The sequence below is a fragment of the Gopherus evgoodei genome, chromosome 1 (genome assembly GCF_007399415.2).
Source record: "Gopherus evgoodei ecotype Sinaloan lineage chromosome 1, rGopEvg1_v1.p, whole genome shotgun sequence".
NCBI lineage: Eukaryota > Metazoa > Chordata > Testudines > Testudinidae > Gopherus > Gopherus evgoodei.
Genome location: NC_044322.1, coordinates 253477885 through 253505369, shown reverse-complemented (window position 1 = coordinate 253505369; position 27485 = coordinate 253477885). Strand labels below are relative to the sequence as shown.

Here is a 27485-nt window from a genome sequence, read left to right as displayed (position 1 = left end):
TCCTGAACAAAAGCTGAGAGAGAGTTTGGGGCTAAGTGCTGACTAGAGGCTTGGAACTGTGAATAAAGACACAATCTCTTATTTAATTCCTACTTTGGTCAGAGAAATGGGACTTTATACATTCCTTGTAAATAAACAGGAATGCCTGAGTCCATCATCAGTTTCTTCTAATAACCACTTGGGTCAAAAAGAGTAACAGTATATAATATTTCTCCAATTCTGGGAGATGAGTGAGGGGAAGTCACATGTAATTTGGTATGGATGCACACCCCATCACCGCCTTGAACCTGGCTTCTTGGGCCACCAAAATACCCATCACCCCTGCCCAGAGAGGTTGTCCTGGCAGACTGGACTCTGTATAGTTCTGGAAACAAACAGCACCTCTAGGAGCAATGACTCCTGGTGTGGAGGGGAGAGTTTCCTTGAAAAAAAGCACAAGAGACAAAACTGAGGCAGAGCCACTCAGACGTGATAAGATAAAGGATTTAATGGAATGAATGAAGAGGTCCTCAAAGTCCGTGTCGGAGAAGAGCCTCTGTGACCCTCCACTCCAGGGCTGAGTCTCTCCTGTCCCACCCACTGGAGCGATGGGGACTCTCAGCTGTTTGAATCAGCTCCTGTGTGTGCTCCCCAGGAGATGAATAAGGTGCATCACTGACTCCACACTGTTCCTGGAGACCCTTCTATGGCAGGCCCTGCTGAGCCCATCAAATCCTCCAACGGAAGAGAGATCAGCTCACAAGTCCTCCTCCCCTCAGCAAGTGGAGAATCCTTGAGTCATCTGACAGCTGGAAGGAGTGTATCAAACAATCCAGGGGGCCAGAGTGGCCCTAACAATGGGACTCTAGCTCTGTCAGCATCAGGAGGCCGGGTCTGGTGGAAGGAAGGGGCTGCCCCATACGCAGACTGAAAGGTAAGTCCTCATCTGGGCAGACCAACTGGCGGAATCTCTGAAAGACAAAGTCGGATGTTGAACAAGGGTGTAGAGGTGGATCCGGCTCAACTACAGCCTCCTCCCCCAAACTGCACCCCCAGCAAACAGCCTCTTTCTAAGTAGCCTTCCAGCAAAGGCAGCACGGAGGGGAGAGGCAGGGAGGAATTTGGTAATCACGTCTGGATCTCAGGCTGAATGATTCCCAGTTCATACACGTAGGCCCTCCCCCTACTGGGACACCAGCCCCTTAAGTCCGGAGATGCCCTAGAATAGCCCCAGTTCCCACATTCAGATATGACACTTTAAACAACAGTTGAAAACCACCTTGGCTGTTTGACCAGCAGCTGGGAATTCCCAGGACTTGTGTGGGACCCAGGGAAAATTCCCTTCCATGTCCCTGACTAGCGCAGTGATGCTACCAAAACAAAGTCAGCCTCCCACATTATTGACCCCAGCTTTTACACCTGAGCCATCTGGCATGTTTCATATGCAGACCAACCCCACAATGCTTGAGAGCAGCAGCACCCAGCCATTGCTTCCTCATAATCAGGGCGGTACACATCCAAAGGCCACTCCTAGGGTGTGCAGAACGGCACTAACCCAGCCTCTGTGGACATCAACAGGTGCTCTGCTGATGGAAATGTCAGCAAAAAGCAGAGGCTTTTCTCCACAGACAGGGAGACAACAGAGGTTACGGACCCAGTTCTTCCTTACAGTCCATTCCCATGCACTGCTCTAGGGAGTGAAAGTTGGTGAAGAAAGCTCGGGGATCCCCAAGTCCAGAAGGTCTCTAAAGCCAGCTTAGAGGAGCCTCATGTCAGGTAGAGGACATTCTGGAGGGAGGTGCATGGTCACAGCACGCTGTGTTCTGGCCCAGGAGAAAAACAGTGCAAGAGCAGCCCTGAGGCTGCTCTAAATTACACCAAATGCTGTGTAGGCACCTGGCTGCCTCACAACACAGGCAGTGTAAAGGTGGCTTCAAGCCTCCATTGATGCCCCCACCACTCTCCATTCCAACAATGAGATGGTGGTGACTCAGCGGAGGACCTAGAGGTCCCAGCATTCGGCCTAGCCTGCATCATACACTGGGATCCATAGTCCCCACGGGCCAGAGCTCCACACCTGAGATGAGGGCAGCCCACAGGCTATCTGTAGACCCCAGTGGACTGCGTTTGGCCTCAGGCCTGCACTTGGTCTCCTATCAGCACTTCCCACAAAGCTGTTTTCCTATGGCATTTGACAAGTGATGGAGAGCCAATAACTGCGAGGCACAGCTAGTTCTGTGTAGCCCTCCAGCCAGCTTGAATTCAATAAAGCCACTAATTCTTTACAGTAATAGACTGAGCTCCAGTAATTTAATTCTACACTCCTGTTATTAACCCACAACACACCAATCACACCTCAACAGGCTGTCACTTTAATATGCCAGTGACCTGTAAAGTCCCCCATCACCCCTCTGTGGCCCAGACCCCACACCCGAAGCAGCAGTCTCACCTCTCTCAGGGAACCCTTGATCATGGAGAGTTTGTAGACAATCCAGAGAGGGATGCAGACCATAGATGAGAGAGCCAGCAGCCAGCCCAGGGTGTCTCCCCACCAGGGGTACACATACTTCTTGTTGTAGGTCAGAGGGGTATATTTAATCAGAGAAAACAGGAAGGTCGCCTGGGGAGGTGGAAGAAGCCAAGAAGAGAGGAAGGGGGGAAGCAATGCCATTAGCCAACATGATTTCCCTTCTGACTTCACACCCACAGCAGGACTTCCTTGGGACAGACAGTCCCTGAGGGGCAACAATCAGAGCATCCATCAGACCAAGTTGGGTGCTGCTGCCCCTTCAATTAGTGTTTATCATCTCAGCCAAGAGTTCATCCTAGCAGCAGTCCCAGACAATCTGTTCCCCACCCCAGTTACTCCATCCCCACTCACGGATGTCCATGGTGATCAGGTAGACCACACAGCAGCAGCTGGGTTAGAACCTTTGGCTTCCAAACCACAGGCTGCTTCAGCTAAAGTGGGAGTCTGCTCGCTAGGGGTATGTCTACACGGCCAGCAGAAACCTGCTGCAGCAAGTCTCACAGCCTGGGTCTACAGATTCAGGCTCATTCTATAGCACTAGAAATAGTTGTGCAGACATTCAGTATCGGACTGGAGCTCAGGTTCTGAAGCAGAGCCTGAGCTCCACCCCAGATGTCTACACAGCTTTCTTTTAGTGGCATAGCATGAGCCTGAATCTGCTGACTCTGGCTCTGAGACTTGCTGCCGTGGGTTTCTGCTGGCCGTGTAGATGTACCGTAGGTGTCAGTAGCAGTAGGGTTCTTACCTTTTACGGATCAGTTGCTGGAGGACAACGTGATGGCCACACTGAGCCAGTGAGCCATTACAACCTGGCCTGCTCCATGGGAAAGTGCTTACTACCTACTCAATATGTCCCCAATACAGGGGTCCCAGAGTGATCCATTTCCCCACTCCAACAACAACCTAAACCAGCCCCACTCCTCTCTCCAGCCCCCAGACCAATGGTCTCCAAGCTCTCACCATGCAGACAGCTGGTGTGATGAAGAGCCAGCAATATTTTGCAATAGGCCATGGCCTGTAACCAATCATGTCTTCAATGTTATCATAGAAATGATCAGCACCTGAGAAAGACAAGGAACGAGACCCTGTTAACAAAAAGGAACAAGAGTAGTGGCCTGCATGGCCCAGAGAAGATACTGACTGACAGGAAGACCCATGTGGAGAGGAGGGAGCTCAGAAATGGAGCATTATGGGTAATACAGATAAGCGCAAATGGGAAATTTGTTAAGGTCGTGGACTTCCTTGCTGGCATGAGGCAGCTTCTCCAGCCAGCTCCCCCAGGGCTCTGCTGTCAGGGAGCTCCCACCATCTAAGTCCCTGGGCATTGAAGTGAGGACACTTTGTGCTACTGTCTGTAAAGGGTTCCAATGTGCCAGGTTTACTAAGGGGATCTGTGGCCTGGTGCTCTCGGGGAGAACAGAGAGACCAGCCCCAGTGACAGGACAAGAGTCCACTCAGGGATTCAGAGTCAGTGAATACTCACCATACACCCAGCCAATACAAAGCGTCTCAAAGATGGCAACAAAGAGCAGGCACATGCCGCTGGCAGCGTAGTAATCGAAGAGCTGGAAGATGTACATCCCACCCTGGGAGGGGCCAAGCAGGGAGAAGAGAGTGAGAAGAAATCTAACTAAGGGATAGGTCAAGCCATTCAGCAGGAGAAAGAACCAACTCAGGTCTTTGGCACCTTCCTGCCCTGCCAAGTGTTCCCCTTATAAGCCCAACCTGGCCAAAACCAGATCTGCACTGGGGACCTCTGTGGAAATCCTGTTTTCCCCAGATCCCATCCCTGCTCTCTCTGCAGCCTCTCGTTTCCAGGAGAGGATAAGTCACTGTCCAGGAGTTTAGAGTTATTTTTAGGATAGTCTGAAAAAAATAAACCTGGTAGTGGGAAATGGGAAGAGAGACCCACAGGTCAATATCTCTAATGTTCAAAAATCAACTCAGACTCCAAATTTGCACCCAGATATAACTGTGAGTGCAATTTTGCAGGCACAAATCATTAAGGGCCCAAATTTTAGCTGGCTTAGTTGCCTAATTCTACAGGCACTGCTACAACACGGGCCTGCAATTAATTCCAGGTGAAAAATTGCAGGTGAAAAATCAGGGGCAGCTTTTCAAAAATCAGGCCCAAAGAGAGACAGAAGGAGCCAGAGAGAGAGAAAAACCCACACACAGGAATCACCCCCTCTCACTGCCAGAAGGGAACCTGGGCCCAATTCTGATCTCACACCAGTTTTTACTCCAGCAGAATTCTATTCACTTCCATGGGGCTAATCCCAGTTTACACAAATAGACATGAGGTCAGAACCAGACCCAGCAGTTTACTGTACACATAGTGCTCATGAGGGTCCCATCAAGTAACGAAGAAGGGGATAAAGATGCTCCAATAGCCTTCAAATGAGATGGGGTAGGGCTTGGTTTGCATGAAACTCTGAAAAGTCCTGACCTTCAAAACACACTCTCACAGGCCAGCACAGAGCAACGGTCCACGAGAGTTTAGGACAAGCAATGAAAGCTGCACTATCCAGTTGAAAGAATATTTAGCGAGGCAGCATGTAAAACCCTGTGCTGGAATTGGGCCACATCATCGCAGAGCAGCTCTTGTAAAATACACCCCGGAATCCTTACTGACCACTCGGGTCAGGACTCCCCTTTAAACTCCGCCCCAAAGCTGCCAACTCCAGCAGCACCGTGTTCACTAGTCCCATGCTGAGATTCAGTACTGAAGTAAGAGGGCAAAGCACCACCTACTGAATCAGTAACACCACTGTTTGCAGCACTTGGGGTGCGCCTTAGAAGTCTCCCATCTGAGCACTGACCCAGCACTGCTTATCTTAGGAGAGCACATAGACTTCAGCCCCAGGTGGAATTCTGCAGCTGGGCTCCTAATCCAGCTACAGGGTCTAAAGTCCTCTTTCTGCCCAGAGGGATTTCAGTCAGATGTGACCGGAGCACCCCACAGACTGTGAGCTACAGGAGGGATGGAGGGAGGGATTCCTGTCTCTGAGCTCTACCTCTGTGAGCATGACCAGTCCTACAAGGTAGGAGAGAATGGAGACAAGCAAGATGAGGATCTCACGGCGGTTTTGCTTCCGGAAGATGGTAGGGTACATGTCGATAACAGCTGTCACAAGGCTCTCCACACAGACGAACTAGGAAGAAGAGAATTCACACACCTATCAGCATGCTTTTACTATGCCAGCTGGCTGGGCTTCATTGTTCCATGGCCTCTTGCTCTCAGGACAGGTTTCCCTCAGCCAGGAGAGACCGCACACATTCAACATTGAGAGCTAGCCCTAGCCGTGCCATGGCTGTCCTGGGAACTTCCATTCACATCCATGCCTCAATCCCTTACTAAGGTCTCGTCCAGACTAGGGGAGGAAAATCGATCTTAGATACGCAACTTCAGCTACGTGAATAACGTAGCTGAAGTCAAATATCTAAGATCGAATTACTCACCCGTCCAGACGGCGCGGGATCGATGTCCGCGGCTCTCCGTGTCGATTCCGGAACTCCGTTCGGGTTGATGGAGTTCCGGAATCGATGTAAGCGCGCTCGGGGATCGATATATCGCGTCTAAACTAGACGCGATATATCGATCCCCGAGCAATCGATTTTAACCCGCCGATACGGCGGGGTAGTCTGGACATGGGCTAAGGGTGTGCAGCTGGAAACCAGCGCTAGGCCATTTCCCAGTCCCCCCACTCGGCGTGCTGCTGAAATCAGCTCACAGCCTTCCCTCCATGCGACAACAGCTGGGCTCTAAAATCCATACCAGTGCCATGCTGAAAGTTCCCACTAGGGGGTGCTGCTGAAACAACCAAAGCCCTGACTCCAGAAGGTATTGCTGGAAACCAGCATCATGGTTTCACAGGACATCTGCTCAGACCCCTTCCCACACAACGGGCTGCAGCTCTTCCTTATGCTGCAGGAGCTGGATGGAAGGAAGAGGCTCGCAGTGAGCATGACATTATTATTATCATAGCACACAGACACTCCAGCTGAGATTAGGGCCCCATTGTACCAAGCACTAGACAAACGCATAGCGGGACAGCTCCTGTGCCAGAGAGTTTACGCTCTAGACAGACCGGACAGGCAATTGAGGTGAAGTTAGTGGCCTAAGGTCACACAGCAGGTCAGTAGCAGAACTGGGAATAGAACTCAAGTCGCCTGAATCCCCGTCAAGGGTCCTGTCCACTGGGCCCGTCCATGTGTGTCTGAGCCTATACTAGATTAAGTGAGAGCTGACTGGGGCGTTCTACTCTGTCTGGACAGGGGAATGTGCTTTGCTACCTCAGAACTTGAACCCAGAACTTTCCCTCACCACCTGGCCATTTATCAAGTGGAATGTGTTGGCTGTCAGTTTGAAGGGAAGCTGGCCAGGCAAGAAGGAAGCACTCGTGTCCTGTCTGTGCATCTGTACCTGGCTGTCCAGTCCCAGCAGAACAACCATCAGGAAGAAGCAGCAGGCCCAGAGTGGGGAGAAAGGCAGCATGACGACAGCTCGAGGGTATGCAATAAATGCCAGGCCAGGCCCTGTGAGAAGAGGGTCATTTATAGTAGATGGCAGGGACCAAATCTAGAAGTCATCAGCTGCACCATCGCCCTGCCAGGCAGTGAGGAAGAGGTCACTAAAGCAGAATCAGGGAGATTAGCAGCTCAGAACTGGTCTATGGCACCCACCCATCTGCAAAACACACTCCACCTTCCCCAATGAATTCACTCCTGGCACTAGGAAGCACCATTCAAGAAACAGTGCCTCCATTGCTGGCTGAAGAAGATCAGAGGAACCAGAGCAGGCTACAGCTCTACTGCCAGGAGTGAGGGCAGACGAGCCACAGCAGGCTTTAGGCTCCACCTCTATGGCTGGGGCTCCCAGATGGTGGATTCCTAATATCCGTGCAGAGCAAACAGGAACTCAGATCTTAATGTTTCATGCCAAAGATTCACACGCCGTAACCACCTTGGGACTCAGTTTATTTAGCTCAGAAAAGCTGAGTTGACCCTTCTGGGATTTGAACCTGGGGTTGCAATTAATCTCGTTTCATTGTGCCTCTTAGAGGGTCAGCAGCTTTGGGACCCACCTTAATCACTATTCTCTGCTCTGCTCTCTTTACAGGAGCTCTTTTGTCAAGGACAATGCAGAAAAGGAGTCCAGGGTCAGTGTTAGGTGACCAGAGATTGTCCCACATTAGCAATGGCCCACTCTATCCTGCACACTGCTCCTCCTGTGCACCAAGCCTACTCACCTGACTCCGCTACCTCAGAAATAGGCACGCCTTGTTCCTGCGCCATGAAGCCCAAGATGGAAAAGATTGCAAAGCCAGCCACAAAACTTGTACCACTGTTCAAAAAACACAGCGCAATGCAGTCCCTGGAAGGAGAAAAGACAAGCATCAGAATGGGGGAACCAGCCAGCCAATCAGACAAGAACATCAGCATGGGATGGGAGAGGGAGAAGCCATTCAAAAAGACGTATCAGTGAGGCACAGCAGCCAATGAGATGAAAGCACCCACATAGAGACACGCACATATGTCTATATTAATCATTTCTATGCAGATGTTTAAGCAGATGTCTTGACAGTGTGCGGTTGTGGATTCATCTGTGGATAAATATAGGACATATGCATCTTCACATCATAACAGTGATGCTGCTTCTTCATCCCACATACTGACAGCCTCAATGTCACAGAGTCTAAAATAAATTCAGAACTCTTTATTTATAAGCATCAACCTGTCTATCTCTAGATCAGGTACCGCTGGCCCTCCATTACCACCAAGTCTGTGTCCCTAATGATCTTTATTTATCCTCAACACCCTTATGAGGCAGGTATTCTGTCCATTTTATACATGGGGAACAGAGGCACAAGGAGACTTGCCCAAAGTCATACAGTGGGTCTGCAACAGAACAGGGAATAGAACCCAGGTCTCCCATGTCCCAAACTAGAACCCTAACCACCATCCTACTTCTTATAGCAGTTGCCATACACAATCAGACCTGTGACCCATCTAATCCAGTATCCTCACTATGACCGTGGCCAGTACTGGATGTACCAGAAGAAGGTGCAAAAAACTGCAGATAGAGTAATTATAGGACGATCTGCCCATAAGGGAAGTTTCTTCCCACCACAACCCGATCAATTAGTGGTTGTCTGATAAGCTGAAACATAAGAGTTTGTATCCTATCTAATGTACCTGTGGATAGTCTCACTGCTTATATGAATGCCTGATTCTTTTTTGAACCCTTTTTTGAACCAGACAACTTCTGTCCCCAAGAATATCTTGCAGCAGTGAGTTCCACATGTTACTCACATTAGGATTTTTGCAATTTTGTTGTATCAATTTTAATTCATTGCTTTTCAGTGCCACTGGCTGTCCCCTGGTGATGAGACGTGATAAACAGAAGCACCCAATTCACTTTCTCTAAACTATGCATTTTGTATACCTCTACCACGTCTTCTTTTATTCACCAAATCTTTAAACTAAACAATCCCAATCTTTTCAGTTTCTCGTCATACTTGAGTCTCCCCATGCCTCTAGTCAGTCTCACTGTCTCTGAACCGCTATGTTTCTGTTCTGTCTTTTAGAGATGAAGAGACCAGAACTGAACACTACATTCCAGGAAAGGCCATACCATTGATTTCTATTAATTTATGGCATTTACTATATTCAGTATTATTACCTATATTCTGATTTAAGGTTTCACGTGCCAGTAATACATTTTAACGTTTTTAGAAAGTCTCTTTCTATAAGTCTATAATATATAACTAAACTATTGTTGTATGTAAAGTAAGTAAGATTTTTAAAATGTTTAAGAAACTTCATTTAAAATTACATTAAAATGAAGCGCTCCCGGACCGGTGGCCAGGACCCAGGCAATGAGAGTGCCACTGAAAATCAGCTCGCGTGCCACCTTCGGCACATGTGCCATAGGTTGCCTACCCAATCTATATCCTCTCTTTGTATAATTTGTAGCCAAGGATTCAAGACATTAAGTATATTTAGGATATAGAGGTGAAATGTAAGTATTAGTTAATGTTTTAACACAGGGCGTACAGGCGTTTAAGATATTCAGTTTAGTGACACAAGGCCTTAGTCCTGAAACAGGTTGACATAACTAGTTGACTGAAAGAGAAATGTGTACCAGCAAAGTGTATGATTACAGTAAAAAATGTGTTAAGAGCTGATGGTCTGGAAACTATGCATCAATAGATTGAAAAATAGGTTGCAATGAGCCAGTTAACACTGCAAGATGCCCAACAGTGACATTTTGCGGGGTTCTCTAATAACCTTAAGTTGCTATATTAATTCATTAACATAGATGTTTATGAGAATAAAGGGAACTAAGGAAATAGTCTATAGAAAATTGGGCATCCCTAAATTAGTGGGATGTGGTAGTATGAAAAAGGAGATTGAATCCCTTATGCATATATATGGGCCTTAACAGACGTAAGCAGAACTCAGGATAAATGAGTGTCAACTTGCCTGTGTGCTGGGAGGGTGATGGGTGGCGAGACATGCATGGGAAGATGGCAGGATAACACCAGGTGACTATGATAGTGATGAAGATGACAACTGACACTCCAGGATCTGCCAGCAGGAGATGTGATGCCAGTCAAAGGGCTAAACACTTTGCCCTCTCTATCTGCTATTGTATTTCAGTGTTTGTGGGACTGGTTTATCTGCAGAGTGGATTTGTTAATAAAGGGACTTGTGATAAATTGCAATTGTTTCTGGTGTGCTTCTAGAGTCTCTGATTCTAATGGAACTGATAATAATAGCCCTCTGGAGACTGAACCTATATTGACCACTACCTTCTAACAGATTAATAAATAAAATTAATGAATCCATCCATCAATAAGGCTATAAAGCTAATGCTGCATTTGCTTTTCAGACCCCCTGCACAATGAGTAGTTTTCTTCATTGATCCATCCACAATAACACCCTGCTGTTTTTCCAGAAAATTTACAGTTAATTTAGGACACACAAGGTGAGAGCAGTGCAAATTATTCATTTGTACATAAATTACTTTGCATATGTCAAAACTGAACAGCATCTGCCATTACATTGGCCAGTCACCTAGCTTGGTTAGGTCCCTCTGACATTCCTCACCATCTTTTATAGTTTTGATTGACCTAAATCATCTTGTTGCTGTCTCACTGTCCACCCCATTTTCCAAATAGTGACTATAAAGAACATCACTGGTCTTGGTGATCTATGGGGCACCCTGCTGTTATTTTTTTTTACCATGTTGCAAATTGACTGTTTATTCCTATGTAAGCCCCAGGCAGAATGTAGGACAGATCCATGAGAAATAAAGCTACCTAGGGAAGATGATGGTATGAAGGACTGGCACCAAAATAAAGAGCTGTTCATCTAGCACAGCTCAGCAGTAAAGGAATGTTGTTACTATTTAATGGCTAGATGGTTAAATGGCTTGAATGGAACACCACCACTTTCTACTTCAAAGGCACCTTCCATCTGAGGCTATCAAAGTTCTTTACAATCTTACTGTGATGTAGGTAATTGTTATCTCCATTTTGCAGGTAGGGAAATGGAGACCCAGATAGATTGCCTGTGTTACCAAGGTCACACAGTAAGTCAGCAGCAGAGCCAGCAAAATAACCCAGGTCTTCCTGTGCTATGCCTCAAACACAAATCCTTTGTTCCTTCCTCTGCCATCCTTCTTCCCCTCAAATGAGATGGGGGCTGTCAGTCCAGTTCTCACTCGACAGGTGTCCATGCCACCACAACTGGCAGTGAACCTAATCTTAAGGGGAGAAGAGACTGCGGCACCGGAGTGTAAGCTCCTCAGGGCACAGCACCACCCATGTCTTTAGCTTTTAGAGAAGCACCATGCAAACCTACAGAGGGCACAACAACAATAAACAAATTCTAATATATTTAAAGACAAGAAATCCCAGTTTAAAGAGTAGTTTAACTGACAGAATACAGGGGACTTGTCTATATATAAATGCAACACTCCAGTTTTTCCCATTTCGTACAATTCATCTGGATACTGTGCTGACAGATAAACATCACATCAAGATAAAAGATGTTCTGATTGGTGAGTGGGTAGCATTCTCGGGCTGCACGAGCCTTTCACCAATGGAGACACGGTTACGAATGCTGGAAGCATCTAATGTGAAAATGACTTGGCTCTCACATTCTTCCCCACCTGCGCACTTCACAAGACTACCAGACAACTTGGTACAATTTAATAGGATTGCCAGTTTCTGTTCAAGGATAGCCCAGTGCTAACTAGAACAGCAGGGGGAAGGCTGCATTTTAGGAGTCAGATGCACTGGCAAGACTGAATGTGGTTTCCAGGACTGGAGTGCCCATGGTTGCTGTAGGACAAGAGTGAGGTTTAGTGAGAGTTGTGTGAGGAACCAGGACTGCAATAGCAAAGAGAATTGCATGGTGAGAATTGACTGGAATGGCAGAGCTTCAGGGGGAAAGACTCAAATCAAATACTACCAGCAAATCATGTGTGTGTGTGTTCTAAATCATAGAATCGTAGACTGTTAGGGTTGGAAGAGACCTCAGGAGGTCATCTAGTCCAACCCCCTGCTCAAAGCAGGACCAAAACCAACTAAATCATCCCAGCCAAGGCTTTGTCAAGCCGAGCCTTAAAAACCTCTAAGGATGGAGATGCCACCACCTCCCTAGGTAACCCATTCCAGTGCTTCACCACCCTCCTAGTGAAAAAATCCACTCACAAGCCTTTGTAAACGGGAGAATGCTTCTGTTTAATGGCACCATAAGCAGAATTCCGCCTCAGAGCTTTTAAAGGGTTATATGTGAGCAAGCAGGAAGCTTAGGTGGGGAAGGAGGACCTCTCACCTGTGAAGCAGCTGGGAAACTACTGAAGTTCCTCCTGAGGACAAATCATGGAGGATTTGGTTTCAGAAACATAGCAGGAGAAATTGGTTTTCAAGTAAAGCAGCAACTGGCAAGAACGCTCTTCTGCCTCAAGAGGAAAGAGAGCATGAGGCACTTCCCTCAAACTTAACCTGGTCAACTGTCTCCTTTGACAGAGCCGTCTGCTATCTGCAAGGGCTCAATGGCATTCAGGGAGAAACATGGATACAGTGGGGATGGGGGTCCCTGAACAGTAGAATCTCATCCCAATTACCTGTAACAGTTGTTGTGGTACTTGTTGTAGCTACCCAAGGCTGTCAGGCACCCCAGGCAAATGGCATAAGAGAAGAAGATCTGCGTGCCTGCGTCCATCCACACCTGCAAGGAAGAGACAAACACAGCTGAGGAGGCGAAAAGGATAACATGGCGGGCAGCTACACAGATTCCAGAAAGTGAGGAGAGAGAGCTGGGTTCCAGAGGCCAAAGGGCTGACCTAACCAGCATAAACAGTGACAGTGAGAAAAATTAAACATGGGATACACAGATAAGCATGTTCTAGAATGTCTAGATACAGCTGGGTTCTAGAGCTGCCATGTACAGGATCTCTTACATTCTAGAGTATGGTCAAAGCACCTACTGGTGTTTAAAGTCACATGTGTGGGAATTCCAAGGACCTTGTAAGGATTCTGATTTTTCCCTTAGAGCTCTTATAGCTCTCCAAACAGTGACAGGAGATCAGATGCCACAGAGGAGACTCCAACTACAGGAGCTAAAGGAGGTTCTCCATTTGCCGTCAGCAGTTTAGAAGCTGACACAGAGCGTGACAGTTATGATTCCATCCACTAGAGGGCAATGTTAAACAGAGTCTGGCAATGTATTATAGTATTACTTGGCTCTGAGGCTTGATGTTAAGATTCAAACCCTTAAAAATAAACTCATGAAAAAAGTTACTTGAAACTGTTACAATAAAGAGTTACTAAACGAGGAAACAGGAGAGAGATTTTAGTCCCTGTCAGCGATCATGAGGTCCATTTGAACTACATTGCAATCACTGTCAAGGACATGTCTGAGTGTTCTAAGGAAGTCACATCATATGTCTGTCAATGCCACCTTTAATCTAAAAGCCTAGCTCTATGCAATCACTGATACCATTCACATTAATTCAAAAGACTTCATTATAGCTTCATGTAGAGACAAACTAAAGAAGAAGTTAATGAGGAAGGAAATAACATAACAATTATTAATGATAACACTGCCTATTTCATACCACCTTTCGCCTTTAGCACTCAGGGAGGCAATGAAAAACAGGATTGGAAGAAGGAAGTCAGTCTTAGCTGACAACACTGCAGAAGAGTTCACTGGGTTATTTACAAAAAGAGAGGCAATGAGGACTAGTTCAATAGGAAGAATGTAATTAGCCAAATTACAATGTAGCCAAGACACGAAGGTCAACACCCCTCCTATCTCTTGCAAGAAGTGCTATAAACTACAAGCAATCAGGGCCTTGGTTTTAGGACCTGATCCAAAGCCTATTAAAATCAATGGAAAGACTCCCATGGACTTTGAATTAGATCCTTCTCTCTCAGGCAACAAGAAAGATGGTCCCCTCCTGCATCTTCTGAGGGCACAGCTGAACCATCTCTCACAACACTTTGACTTTTGGGAAAGCCCAGCCTATATGCCCCAAATCACCTCTCTCTGTAGTTGCTCCCACAAAAGGGATAACTTTGTTCTCTCTCTTTTGTACAAGTTCTCCGATGAACAGCAAGCAAGCCCAATGTAGAATATGAGGGTAGGTATTCAGATCAAAGGTGTGGTTGAATTGTTTCTTTCCCAGAACTCTTCTGGTTCATCTGTTTGTATTTCTTTCTCCCAGGCGATTGTGTGTGTCAGTGTTGATTTGATTCAATTGTCATTGGTGGTTTGGTTGTGTCTTTTTTTAGTCTTATTCCCATGTCAATGTGCATTGTAACGGAATGCTGTGATCCCTTTCTCTGTTGTTTTCTAGAGGAAAATCTGTTCTAGCTCAGTAGGCGGCTACATTAAATGTTTTTCCTGCAATCACCATAAAGTAGCAAAATCTGTAAGGATGGTAGGAAAGGCAGAGCCCTTATGTTAAACTTTCTTTTGATTTCTTCCATAGACTGTTTCCCGTCTGTAAGGGATCCAGCCAAAATTCTCAATCCAACCTACATCAAACTCAGTGGAAAGACTCCCAGTGATTTCATTAGGTGTTATGTTGGAGGTCTATGATCTGTGAGGCCAGAGGGAGATAGCAGGCATGCAGAGGGTTAAAAATAAATCACCCTTGCTATTGTGCAGGATATTGTCTTTTGGCAATTTAAAGTGAACAGATCCCAGTTTAATCAGGTCGAGGCTTGTCTACATGGGGAAAATCAGGAAAATTCATCCAAATTCAGAATTAAAGTGCCCTTAATTCGATTTAGTTTGTGAATTAAGATAAACTGAATTAATGGGTTTTAATGTGGTTTAACTAATCCACTTTAAATTCACAACTTTAGTTAATTTGGATTAATTTTCCTGAGTGCCTCAATGTAAGCAAGACCATAGCTTTATTTTGGATGTCCAGTGTTAGAGCTTTGGGTTACCATCACAGCTCAGTTTGAATCTCATCCCACCAACTCACCATATTGGTTGTATTTTTTAAAAATCCAGCCAGCCAACAAAACTGTTGATTGCATAATAGAGATCAGTGCCACTTACATATTACACTATCCATTCACCTGTGCCCACCCAAGACAGAGCCTCATAAGCAGGAGCAATCACTGAGCCAGGGCCGGCCTTAGGATTTATGGTGCCCTAGGCGAGATTATTAAACTGGTGCCCCTGTGCCTGATCTGCTCTTAGCAACACAAACATAAGCTTACAGTATTGGAAAACTTGCCACATTCACGTTATTAAAACCAGTTTAACTTAATTAAGCACACTGTTATGCTGATGGACTAGCACTAAAGAAGCAGCACTCTAGAAAAAATTCTGATAACAGAATGATGCAAATTTTTTTTTAATTTATCAAAATTTTATTGGAAATTTATATGAAGAGGTATTGAAACAAAGATTTGTTTTTAATTAAAAGCAATCTTTCTGGCTTTTTTGGCTGCAAAATCAGTAATAATGTCATCGTATGACAAAGACAAAGTCGTGTCTTGTTTGATTGCAAGAATAGCAAGACCAGTTAAGCGTTCCTGACTCATTGTAGAGCGGAGATAGTTTTTAATGAGCTTTAGTTTTGAGAAACTCCATTCTCCTGATGCTACTGTTAAAGGAATTGTCAGTAGAATACGAGTGGCAATGTACACATTAGGATATATGTCAACAAGTTTGCGGGTATGAATAAACTGTACAATGTCCATCACCGATTTTGCATGTGGCAACATTGATGACAGTGTACTCAATTCTTCGTACAGTTCAAGTCCATTTAAATCAAAACTATCACCGTGTTTCAGGAGGCTCTCTAGGTTCTTGCACTTTGTCATTAGTTGCTCTTGTTTTCCTATTTCGTTGAATTTAGTTATGTCATACAAAAATCCAAACTGTTCATGGTGTACTTGCAAGGTATTAAACCTTTCATCAACAGCAGATACTGCTTTATCCATCACAACATTAAAAAATTCAACCTCAAATTTCTTTTCTGGATTGTCTATGGGCATGATCTGCTGTACAGATTCTTCACAAAGAAGTGTCCCTGGCCTTTTTAACTCATATTAACTATGTATTTACTTTATGAAAGTTGGAGAAAACATTGTGAAAACGTAAAACATTGGCTGCCCAACTTCTGGGCTGGCAAAAGTTATACTGACTCACAGGGAAAAAAAAAAGCAGGAGAATCTTAGTACAACATATGGTCACTCTATACCAGGGGTTGGGTCGGCAACCTTTCAGAAGTGGTGTGCCAAGTTCACTGTAATTTAAGGTTTCTCGTGCCAGTAATACATTTTAATGTTTGTAGAAGGTTTCTCTCTGTGTCTATATTATATAAATAAACTATTGTTATTATCTGAGGTCTTGGCCACCGGTCCTGCTCAGGCCACTGCCAGCTGAGTAAATGAAACCCCAAACCGGCAGTGGGCTGGTGGCTGGAACCCTAGACAAGGATCCCAGGTCCTGCTCAGCCCGCTGCTGGTCTGGGGTTCTGACCACCAACTCCTGCCAGCCAGGATCCTAGCCGCCAACCCCCACTCAGCCCGCTACCAGCCTGGGATTCTGCTCACCCAGGCTGGCAGGAGGCAGAGTGGGTCTGGTGGCTGAGCTCCTGACTGGCAAGGGGCCGGCAGCCAGAACCCTGGAGTAGCAGTAGGCTGAGTGCTGCTGGCACCCCAGACTGGCAGCAGACTGAGCCACTCAACCCCCCATCGGCCCTGCTCAGCCCGCCACCAGCCCACTCAGCCCGCTGCCGGCTGAGTGAATGGAACCCCAGGCTGACAGCAGGTTGAGTGGTTCTCAGCTGGCCTGCTCAGCCCACTGCCAACATGGGGTTCCTTGGGGGTCCCCAGGCCAGCAGCAGATGCTGAGTGGGGCTGATGGCTGGTATCCCAGCTGGCAATAGGGCAGCAGCCAGAACCCCAGAGCAGTGATGGGCTGAGCCACTCAGCCTGTTGCTGCATACCATCAAAAATCAGCTCACCTGCCACCTTTGACACGTGTGCCGTAGGTTGACGACCCCTGCTTTATACACTAGTAAGGAGATGAGCATATTACAGTTGTTGGAGGGCGCTTATCAGGAGTAACAGGCTATAGGAAAGTCAGTCAACATTTTTTGTTTCTCTGATGAAAACTGGCCCACTTCCTGCCTCAAACCAAACCTGTCACTAATAATTGTCATCAACTTAATTTTCTGTTTTTGGCCAAGATATTGATTTTTTTAAAAAAAATATATTGATATTGGATTCAGGATTGTTAGCAAGAATTTTTGGCAAACAAAGTTTTTAAATGACAATCTAAATGGCAACACAGTACTGCTTTCATGCTTGGCTCACCCCCCAGCCCTCTGGTCCAACAGCTGCAGTAGAGGAGGAGATAGGTGGAAAACTGCAGGACCCCAAAATCCACCTCTTGGGGTGCAGAGTGGCAACAGCAGCAGCAAACCCTCAGGTCCAATCACACGCCAATGGGCACCACCACCAGCCTTATGGACCATGGTGAAGTTAGCACAGCATCTGATCTCAGGGACAGGGTACCCATGGAGCCACAGCAGCTCATCCTGCCCTGTGCAGCTCCACCCAGATGAGATGGATTGCTGGCAGCTGCCAGCCTGGGGGAGAGGCGCTCCCCAGCTAGGGTGGCCAGATCCAGATGTCCTGATTTTATAGGGCCAGTCCCGATATTTGGGGCTTTGTCTTATATAGGCACCAATTACCCCCACCTAGAGTGACCAGACAGAAAGTGTGTAAAATCAGGACAGGGATGGGTGGGGGTGGGGGGATAAAAGGAGCTTATATAAGAAAAAGCCCCCAAAATTGGGACTGTCTCTATAAAATAGGGATACCTGCTCACCCTACCCCAATCCCCTATCCTGATTTTTCACACATCTGGCTAACCCCAGCCAAACCCTGTGTGACATTTCAATTCTGGCTGCCTGCTCAGGAAATGAGTTACTTTCGCTTTCATTCCTCAGCAAGCAGCCAGCCAGCTTCCCCTCCCACCCAGCACTTCACCCAACCTAGCCCTGACGGAGGGGAGGGAGGAGAGAGAGAGGGCTGCTCCTGGGGAGGAGGGAGAAAGGAGGGGGTGCTCCATGGGGCAGGGGGAGAAGAATGGATGTTATCGGAGACAACAAAGGATACTGGTTCCAGAGCCACAGAGCCTGCCTCACCTCAGCCAGGGGGAAAGAGTCACACTCACAGGTGAGCTCCTTTCCCAACCCCCACCTCCACCCCCTCCCAGAGACCCCAGCAGCCAATCCCATTCCTCAGACTGTGCTGCATTCGGCTCTCTCTAGGACCCAGCAGCCCTGCTTCTACACTGTCTGGGCTGCCTGGAGAGTGGTGCCCCCAGGCAGTGTGAGGCCCTACGCAGCTGCCTATTCTGCCTATGCCTAAGGACGGCCCTGCACTGAGCACTTGAGCAAGGGGCTTCATTTCACCTACAAACTGCCAAAGGTGAAGAGAGCAGCCCTGCCACTTCGGAGAAGTGCTTAGAGAAAGAAGTACTTGCCCTAGCAAGAGGTAATGCTTTAATCAAAACACTCTGTGTTGAAACTAAGGCAAACAAACCTTAAGCTTGGCCTATGAGCAGGAGATACATCTATTCCCCCAAGGCCCTAGCCCGGTGGTTTTCAACCTGCAATCCAGTCAACACAGAGCTGTAGCCTATTTGACCAGAGCCGGCTCCCAGTTTTTTGCCACCCCAAGCAAAAAACAAAACAATATTTAAAAAAAAGCTGGAGTGCCGCTGCCAAAGCAAAAAAAAACCAAAAACACAACAACAGAGTGCCTCCCCTTGAGAAAGGCCACCACAAGCGCATGCTTGGAACGCTGGTGCCTAGAGCCAGCCCTGCGTTTGACATCCTCAGGGCCATACGGTAGTCCACAAAAAAAATAAAAGTGTTAATATTACTCCATCCTATAAGCATCTATAAACATATGGATCTACTGTAAATCAACGTAATCAGAGTGAGCACCAACTCAGATTATAGCTACCTTTATTCTCATTGTAAAATGATAAATGTGTTTCTTGAGCCAGGGGACATTCCATTTGTGGTTTGAAAACAGGTCTTCTCGGTCTCACTGAAGCTTCCTGCTGTTGCTCAAGCAGGCTGCTTAGGCCTGGTCCACACTACACAGTTAAATCGATTTAAACAGCGTTAAATCGATTTAACGCTGTACCCGTCCACACTACAAGGCACTTTAAATCGATTTTAAGGGCTCTTAAAATCGATTTCTGTACTCCTCCCCAACGAGAGGAGTAACCCTAAAATCAATATTACTATATCGATTTAGGGTTAGTGTGGACGGAAATCGAAGTTATTGGTCTCATTCCTTTAATGTAGCTACTCAGAGTGCACCGCTCCGGAAATCGATGGTAGCCTAGGACCATGGATGCACACCACCAAATTAATGTGCCCTAGTGTGGATGCATAAAATGGATTTTATAATATCGGTTTTATAAAACTGGTTTTAGTAATTTCGATTTTATGCTGTAGTGTAGACGTAGCCCTAGTGTGTGTACGGTTCTGTGATGAGGTCCCCTCTGCCTTCCCTCCATTTGTGGTAGTCTCAAGTTCTCCAGATCTCTTCCACAGGTAAAACCACCTCTAGTTCATCATGAAAGGTGCCTCTCTACACCTGATCCAGAGCTATCCTGGGAACAATATTTCTTGCTGGATTACACAGATCAGGAGTTAATTTAAAAACAAAAACAAAACCTTCTCTCCTGCAACTGCTGAGTTCTCTCTCCCACAAGGTCTTCGGAGAAATATATTTTTTCAAACAAAAAATTCTTCTGTATGTTTGACAAAAATTCCTTGTCATTTATTAATTTTATGATAGTTGGTCATGACCTTTCACCACATCATAAAAATTAATTTTAATTAATTTTTTTTAATTTAAATTGGATTTTTTTAATTTAAATTATAAGAAATTGTTCTTTTAAAAGATAAACCTGTTTAAAATGAAATCTGAATTTAGTAGAAAAGATGCTAAAGCCTAAACATATTACAATCTATTTAATACTTAAATACAAAATAAATATGCTGAATCCATGGAACCTCTATCAAAGACTTTTAACACAAAGATGTTTTTCTAGATAAAGAAAGAATCGGGGGGAAATATCTAACTTTTGAGATCAAACTGTATAAATAGGCACAATAGGTCATGTACTATATTAAGGGTTTGATCATGTGAGGGACACAGAGGCTACTGGATTCAAGAGACTGGTAAAGCCATCACAGGTTTTGGGACCCTGCCTGTGACTCCGAGAGACATCATCCTGTATTTCATCAGGCTCTTTCACTGAACCCACGGGCTCATGCTTTTATTTCTCATAGCTTCTCCCTACCTGAACACTGATTGGCTCCGTTCTCAAATTATGAATATTTATGTATTCATCCACCATGGAAACGCACTCTCCAGCTCATGGAAGAACACTGAAGTTTATATATCCAAAATATTTAAGGTTGTTTTGCTTAATTAAAATAAATTTTATATGCTGTTTTGTGTATGTAATTAAATTCCAGTTACCATCCTAATGTAGCATGACAGAAATCATGAGCAAAAAGTGAATTAGCAAGTAAATGAGAAATACATCATTCACCATTTTCTAACATACTTAAAAATATAGAATAAGAATCTGAAAATATTAAGCTATATAATTTCTTTTAAAAATGAATATAGTTACAGTGCGCCCTCCTAGGTAGCAAAAATATGTACCAAATCTGGTTTAAAGGCTCTTAAAATATGGTGATTTACAATTAAATAATGGTTAGATCAACCAATGAGAATACACTTGTCTTTAGCAAACAACTGAAGTACAAATGCAACAGCCAATTAACATTGCTGATTTAAATTGAGGCTTCCACTTCATTTATATCAATCCACCTAAGGAACCTGACTGCTGCTAAAAGAGAGCTCTTTGCACCCAATTTAAGAGAGTACAGCTCTTCCTTGGATATCATTCCCAAGGAGAATGGTACTGTTTATGTTGGTGTTCAGAAATCTCCAGCCTCCTCCCCACCTGGATATTAATTTGATTGTTGAATGTAATTTTCTAAATTGTCAAGTTTATTTAATTCATTTTCCTTCTATGCTTTATTTACTCTTGTTCACCAAAGTAACCTCCTACTCTGTTTTCAGCTTGAGCCTCCAACACCTGAGATGCAGTTAGCCACAAAGGTTATAACCTGTTACAGGGCACTTCCTCTCTTACTTGCCCCTACATAGATTTAATTTATTATAAGTACTGGACTTTAATAATATTTTGCACTGAAATAGCACCTCCTTTTGGAATATCTCAAAGCATTTTACAAATAACAAAAGGAGCTGTCTCAAAGCAAAATGCTATTACCATCCAATGCACAGGTAACCCCCACTTGGAATTTGCCAGCTCCCGGAACTCTGGGCTGAGCCTCTAGAGCAGTGGTGGGCAACCTCCAGCCCGTTAAGGTAATCCACTGGTGGGCCGCAAGATAGTTTGTTTACATTGACTCTCCACAGGCATGGCAAACCGCGGCCACTGGGAGCTGCGGGCGGCCACGCCTGCGGACGGTCAACGTAAGCGGATTACCCTGACAGGCTGCATGTGGCCCGCAGGCCACAGGTTGCCTACCACTGCTCTAGAGGGTCCTACCACATGGACTACAACAACCATGGCTATTAGAGCCCTCTGACAGCACAGGGATGGCCATGGTTAGAGATGGGACATTGGATGAGGAGGGCTAGGTCCCTGAAATGGCACTGAACATTCTCTCTCTCTCAGGTGCTTGGCTGGCTGGTCCTCGCTCACATGCTCAGGGTCTATAACTGAAAGCCATATGTAGAGTCAGAAAGGAATTTTCCCCCAGATCAGATTGGCAGGGACCTTGGGGTGTTTTTGCCTCCCTCTGCAGCATGTGGGTGCGAGTCACTTGCCAGGATTATCTGGGTACATCTCACTTAATCATTTCCTTGCCATTGCAGGGGCCTCGGGCACTTTGGTCTCTCCTATTCTCTGCCCGTGGCACATCATAGTCTAGGCTCTTGTGGGGCTGTAAAACTTTGGTCTAATTTCAGTTGTTCAGGTGCTGGGTGGTGTTGGTGGCCTGTGATATACAGGAGATCAGACTAGGTGAGCCAGTGGTCCCGTCTGTCCTTAAACTCTATGGCTATGTCTGCACATATGGTAATGTGTAGAGTACATGCACTGCACACACACCTAGCATGAGTACAAACAGCAGAATAGACAGGGAGGCACTGCTTAGACAAGCAGAGTAAAGATATGCCAGAACCTCAGGGTATGTACCCTACATGGATCTCCACACAAACGAGCAGTGCCTCCCATGTCTACACTGCTATTTTTAGCCTGCTGCTGGAGCCTTTCCCTGCATCCACACTGCAGAATGACAGGGCTCGAACTCAAGTCACAATGGGACTCAGGCTCTGACCCACCAGGTCCTAGGACACAGGTCCTGAGTACTTGCTGACCCAAGTCAGACTGATTTGTGTGTGGACAGAAGGGGGGCTTGGGCTCAAACCTGAGTCAGAGCCTCTGGTTAGTGTGCACATATCCGTAAAGGCCAAGATCCTGGGACTAGCCAGCCCTGTGTAATTAGCCTTGTTTTGCCACATCTTTGCTGAGTGTAGGACTTAAAAAGAGAGGAATCCCAACAGTTAGGGGCTGGCTGCCGAGAGGAACAGTTGAGCTGGGTTGTAGCTGGAGCGCAGAGACACAGGAGTAGAACTAGCTGCTCTAACATGCCCCTGAAACAAGGGGCCAGGCTCCAGGGCCATGATCCATACAAGGAACAAGGAGCTGAAGAGGAGCCCAAGAGAGAGGAGAGGCTCAAGCCCTGAGAGGGTTGAGAGATGTTTTGATAGTGTTTAATTTTGTTTGTTATAGGGAGAGGCCCAGAGAGAAGCTCTGGGACCTGCTACTCTGCTAAAGAAGAATGTGCTTCTTTGGAAAGACTTTGCTGCTGGTAAAGGGACTGTGGTGATACCAGCTTTGGGTCTCACCAGCTATAGCTGGACTTGGATACCCCACAAAGGGACTGAACTTCTAAGTGACAGCTGGAGGACTAGGCCCCACAAGACCTAGTCAGAGGCGAACAGGAGGCAGTGGTGACCGAGGGAAAAGCCCAGTAAGCCTGCACCCAGCTACTCTGGGGAGGGGCATGAGAACACAATCCAAAACCACTTTCACTGGTTGCCTGAGCTGCCAACATTTCTTTTGAATTAGCAAACTTGCTTTTTTGACATAGCTGGACATATGGGGCATTCAAAGAAATTCTCCTGGGGGCAATGGGCCGTCTTAATCAGCCATCATAGCAGGATGTAAAGCCTTTAATGAAGGGGCAAGCTGGGAGCATCCTACCTCCCAAGTTGCCACCTTGAAAATGTCTGCAGAGATCTGCTCAGCTCATAGATTCCAGAGTGGGAATAGTGCCTGCACTCTTCTGCCTAGTCTCTCTAAATGCCTTGTGCAAGAGCGGCCTCCCACCCGCCCAGGACTACAATGCAAGGTTTAGACCACCAAAATGAGAGATGTAGTGATACACTGACCATCATTACCCCTCCCATACAACTATCATTTCTCTCTGTCCCCTGGCCCTACCTCCCCAGCTCGCTCTGCAGAACTGCCTTGCCCATCTGTTCCACTGAACTCTCCTCTCATAATTTCCTCTCGCCTCTTTTCCCTTGATGCTCTTTCTGTTGCAGAAAGCTGCTGACATCCAGAGGCTATCCATGCCCTGTGGTGCTGGCAATGCGGCTAGCCAAAACTTCACAGCAGCAGCAGGAGAGTAAAATGCACACCATCAGCTGCCACCTGGCCTCAGCTTGTCCTGTACATGGTAGTGGCTCGTATGCATGCTCATCAGACAGCTGAAGTGCTGAGGGCTAGAAAGACTGTACAGTGTCTATTTGGCTGCCACCATTCCACAAGACTAATTGGCCACGTGACACATCTGTCCCAACTGGATGACAAACTTTATAAAAACAGAAGAAGAGCAAACAGCATCATTTCCCCCACAAATCTCTGTTCTTCATTCACAATCAGATTTTCATCTTGCCCCAGACGTTTGTGGGAACAAAAACCTGCTTGACCCTGCAATTGTGCAGAGCAAAGGCCATGGGCAGAGAGGACAGCCCGCAGGAACTGGAGCACCAGGCTGTGCACACTGCTTTGCAGCATGGCCTGGTGGATGGAAGTTGGGCCTGGATTCTGTTCCTGACCGTCTCTGATTCAGTGAGAGACACTGAACAACTCTCCTGGGTCCAAATTTACAAGCAAGGCCTCTGATCTTTGGGAGCTGTGTTTGAGACACCTAGGGCTACAGTGCACCTTTTGGGCACAGCCTTTAGCAAAGGGTGGTGTGCAACGCAACACCCCAGAGTAGAATTGAGGGGGAAATCACACAATTCCTCCCTTGCTGCCCTCTCACTCCAAGGTGAGAGAGGAAGGCATGAAATAAGTTACAGCAGCTTCTCAAAAGGGTCCTCCCCTTTACTTTTCCCATCATGCCTGGCCAGGTTAAGGGTATGTCTACACAGGAACTAGACACCCACAGCTGGCCCATGCCAGCTGACTTGGGCTTACGGGGCTCAGACTGTGGGGCTGTTTCACTTCTGTGTAGACATACCCTTAACCTGGCCAGGAACCCAGGCTGGAATCCAGGGTCTAGGACCCTGTGAGATGGGAGGGTACCAGAGCCAGGGCTTGCCTTACCATGAGGCAAACCGAGGCAGCCACCTCAGGTGCCAGACTAGGGGAGGAGGCACCGTCACTAGGATCCAGAGTGCAGAAAATTGTGTCTGCTCTTGGAACATATGTATTCATCGTCTCTGTGCATCTAGAGCAGAGAGGAGTGCTGTGCTGGAGGAAAGAGGGCACAAGAGACAGAACAGGCAGGAGAAAAGGGGAGAGGGAATAACAGAAAGCAGCAGGAGCTGCAGGAAGAGAGAGGAGGAGGAGCCTCTTATGTACCTCTCTAGCACCCCCAGGAGCCTGGACTGATTAACACCAGCTTCTCAGGGAACTTCCTGTTCCTTGCTGCTTCCCTGAACCCACTTGAGGAGAACAGGCAGTCACCTGAAGTAGTAGGAGGCAGATAGGCCCTTAAGACGTTGATATCTTCCCTCACTCAGGCCCTGCTACCAGCCTGCTTATTTGTCCCCTTTAATTGAGTGTTGAGCACCACTATAGCTGGCACAGAACAGCAGTCATGCGTGAAAGAAGAAAATGCCCCTCTGGGGCAGCATTCAGAAAAAGAAAGCAAGCAAAGGAAGCTTTTCTATCTAAGCAGGAAGGAGCTCTCCTGAGATACATAGACACAAATGTTCACGGTGAGCCTTCCAGCCCCAGTGAGGATGTGAGTGCTGAGGAGATGCCTGATCTTCCAGTTAGTCAGAGTGCAGGTGAACTACCAGCTACTGCAGCATCCATATCTCCATCTCAAATGGATGTAACCATGCACATTCCTGAAGAAAAGTGTAGATCAGAGATGAGTGTGGTGGAGGAGCAAGAAACAGCTGCTGCTCAGTTTAGTTCCTTAAGTCTAGATGATCCAGGATTGTGAACCCACTTGAGCAGTAGCCTGAGGGACTTCCTTGTACTGCATGGGCCACAGCAAGTGAAAAACTTCATGTTCCTCAAAGACAATGAAAATAGAAGTTTCCATCCAACATATTACTGGTGTGAAATCCCCAATAGTGACAAAGTGGAGAGGCCATGGCTTATGTATTCAAAAACCCAGAACACTGCATACTGTTTTTGTTGCAAACTCTTCCAGTCTCATGTTCCAGCCACACTGGGTTCTACAGGAACAAAGGACTGGAAAAATCTGGCTAGAAATCTGGCATGCCATGAGAAGGCAGCAAATCACCAGAGATCATTCCATAGGTGGAAAGAGCTTGAGATGAGACTACGGTTAAAGGCCACCATAGATGATCAGCATCAAGAGAAGATTGCATCAGAGTCTCTTTACTGGCAAAATGTTCTGAAAAGGCTCATTGCCGTTGTGAGAACGCTTGCTTCCCAAAACCTAGCACTGCGTGGCACTTCAGATTTGCTGTATGTGCCAAACAATGGAAACTGCCTTAAAATTGTGGAGCTGATGGCTGAGTTTGATGCTGTACGCCAGGAACATTTAAGAAGAGTCACCACCCAAGAAATGTACACACACCACTACCTTAGAAAAACAATTCAAAATGAGATCATACAGTTACTGGCAACAAAAGTCAAACAGAAGATTGTGGCAGATCTGAAGTCAGCAAGATATTATTCTGTTATTCTGAACTGCATACCTGATATCAGCCATATGGAACAAATGACTTTAATGGTACGTTTTGTAACAACAGCAACAACCTAGTGAAAATGTCCCTGAAATGGTGACTGTCAGAGAGCATTTTCTAGAACTTATTGACATTGATGATACTACAGGAGCTGGTATGACAAATGTGCTTCTTAAAAAGTTGAAAGATATGGGAATTGCAATAGCTGACATGAGAGGTCAGGGCTACAATAATGGTGCCAACATGAGAGGAAAGAACAGAGGAGTGCAGATACAGATCCGAGAGTTAAAACTTCAAGCTTTTTTTGTCCCATGCAGTTCTCATTCATTGAACTTGCTGGCCAGTGATGCAGCATCAGCTTCTAGTGAGGCTGCTGAATTTTTTAATGTAATTCAAAGCATCTATGTATTTTTCTCTGCATCAGCTCATCGATGGCAAATTTTGACGCAAACATCCTGTCTGACACTGAAACCACCGAGTGCCACACGATAAGAAAGTCGAGTGGAGGCGATAAAGACTATCAAACACCAAATTGGGAAGATAGATGATGCCATAGTTCCCATTATGGAGCATAATGCTATGACAGAAATTGTTCATGGGAGAACAGTGGCAGAGGGAAGGGAATCACCAGAAACATACATAACTTCAAATTTCTATGTGGCTTAGTGTTGTGGCATGACATACTGTTTGAAATAAATGTTGTAAGCAAGAGACTCCAAGGTGTTGACCTTGATATATCTGGAGCAATGGAACAACTGGACAAAGCAAAGTCAAAGCTAGTCTTACCGGCCAGATGAGGGATTTCAAAATGTTCTGAAGAGTGCACAGAAGTTGGCAGAGGAACTTCACACTGATGCTATTTTCTCACCCATTCAAGAATACAACAGTCACCGAAGAAGACAACATTTTGATTACAAGGCATGGGATAATCCCATAAGAAACCCCAAACAACAATTCAAAGTTGAATTCTTTAACTAGGTACTAGATTGCGCAATACAGTCAGTTGAAGAATATTTCATGCAGCTCAAGGAACACAGCAGTATATGTGGGATGTTGTATGATATTCCAAAACTCCTCGTTATACCCGAAGAAGACCTACACCAGCAATACAGGGCACTAGAGACAGTGTTGACACATGATGACATGTACAATATTGATGTGAGTGA

At 46.1% G+C, this 27485-nt stretch overlaps 1 protein-coding gene across 4 annotated transcripts in view; it reads right to left on the bottom strand.

The window, feature by feature from the left end:
- Nucleotides 1–465: 465 nt before the first annotated feature.
- SLC6A13 (solute carrier family 6 member 13) overlaps nucleotides 466–27485 on the bottom strand; it is a 65533-nt gene continuing 38513 nt past the window's right edge. For all 4 annotated transcript variants that reach the window (XM_030543144.1, XM_030543159.1, XM_030543151.1 and 1 more), the window contains 8 exons: nucleotides 12651–12754; nucleotides 7762–7886; nucleotides 6936–7048; nucleotides 5527–5664; nucleotides 3993–4095; nucleotides 3470–3570; nucleotides 2429–2599; nucleotides 466–950 (listed from right to left, as the gene is read on the bottom strand). In XM_030543144.1, the coding sequence (XP_030399004.1) occupies nucleotides 831–950; nucleotides 2429–2599; nucleotides 3470–3570; nucleotides 3993–4095; nucleotides 5527–5664; nucleotides 6936–7048; nucleotides 7762–7886; nucleotides 12651–12754 (975 nt within the window). In that variant the 3' untranslated portion in view covers nucleotides 466–830. The remainder of the gene's footprint in view (nucleotides 951–2428; nucleotides 2600–3469; nucleotides 3571–3992; nucleotides 4096–5526; nucleotides 5665–6935; nucleotides 7049–7761; nucleotides 7887–12650; nucleotides 12755–27485) is intronic.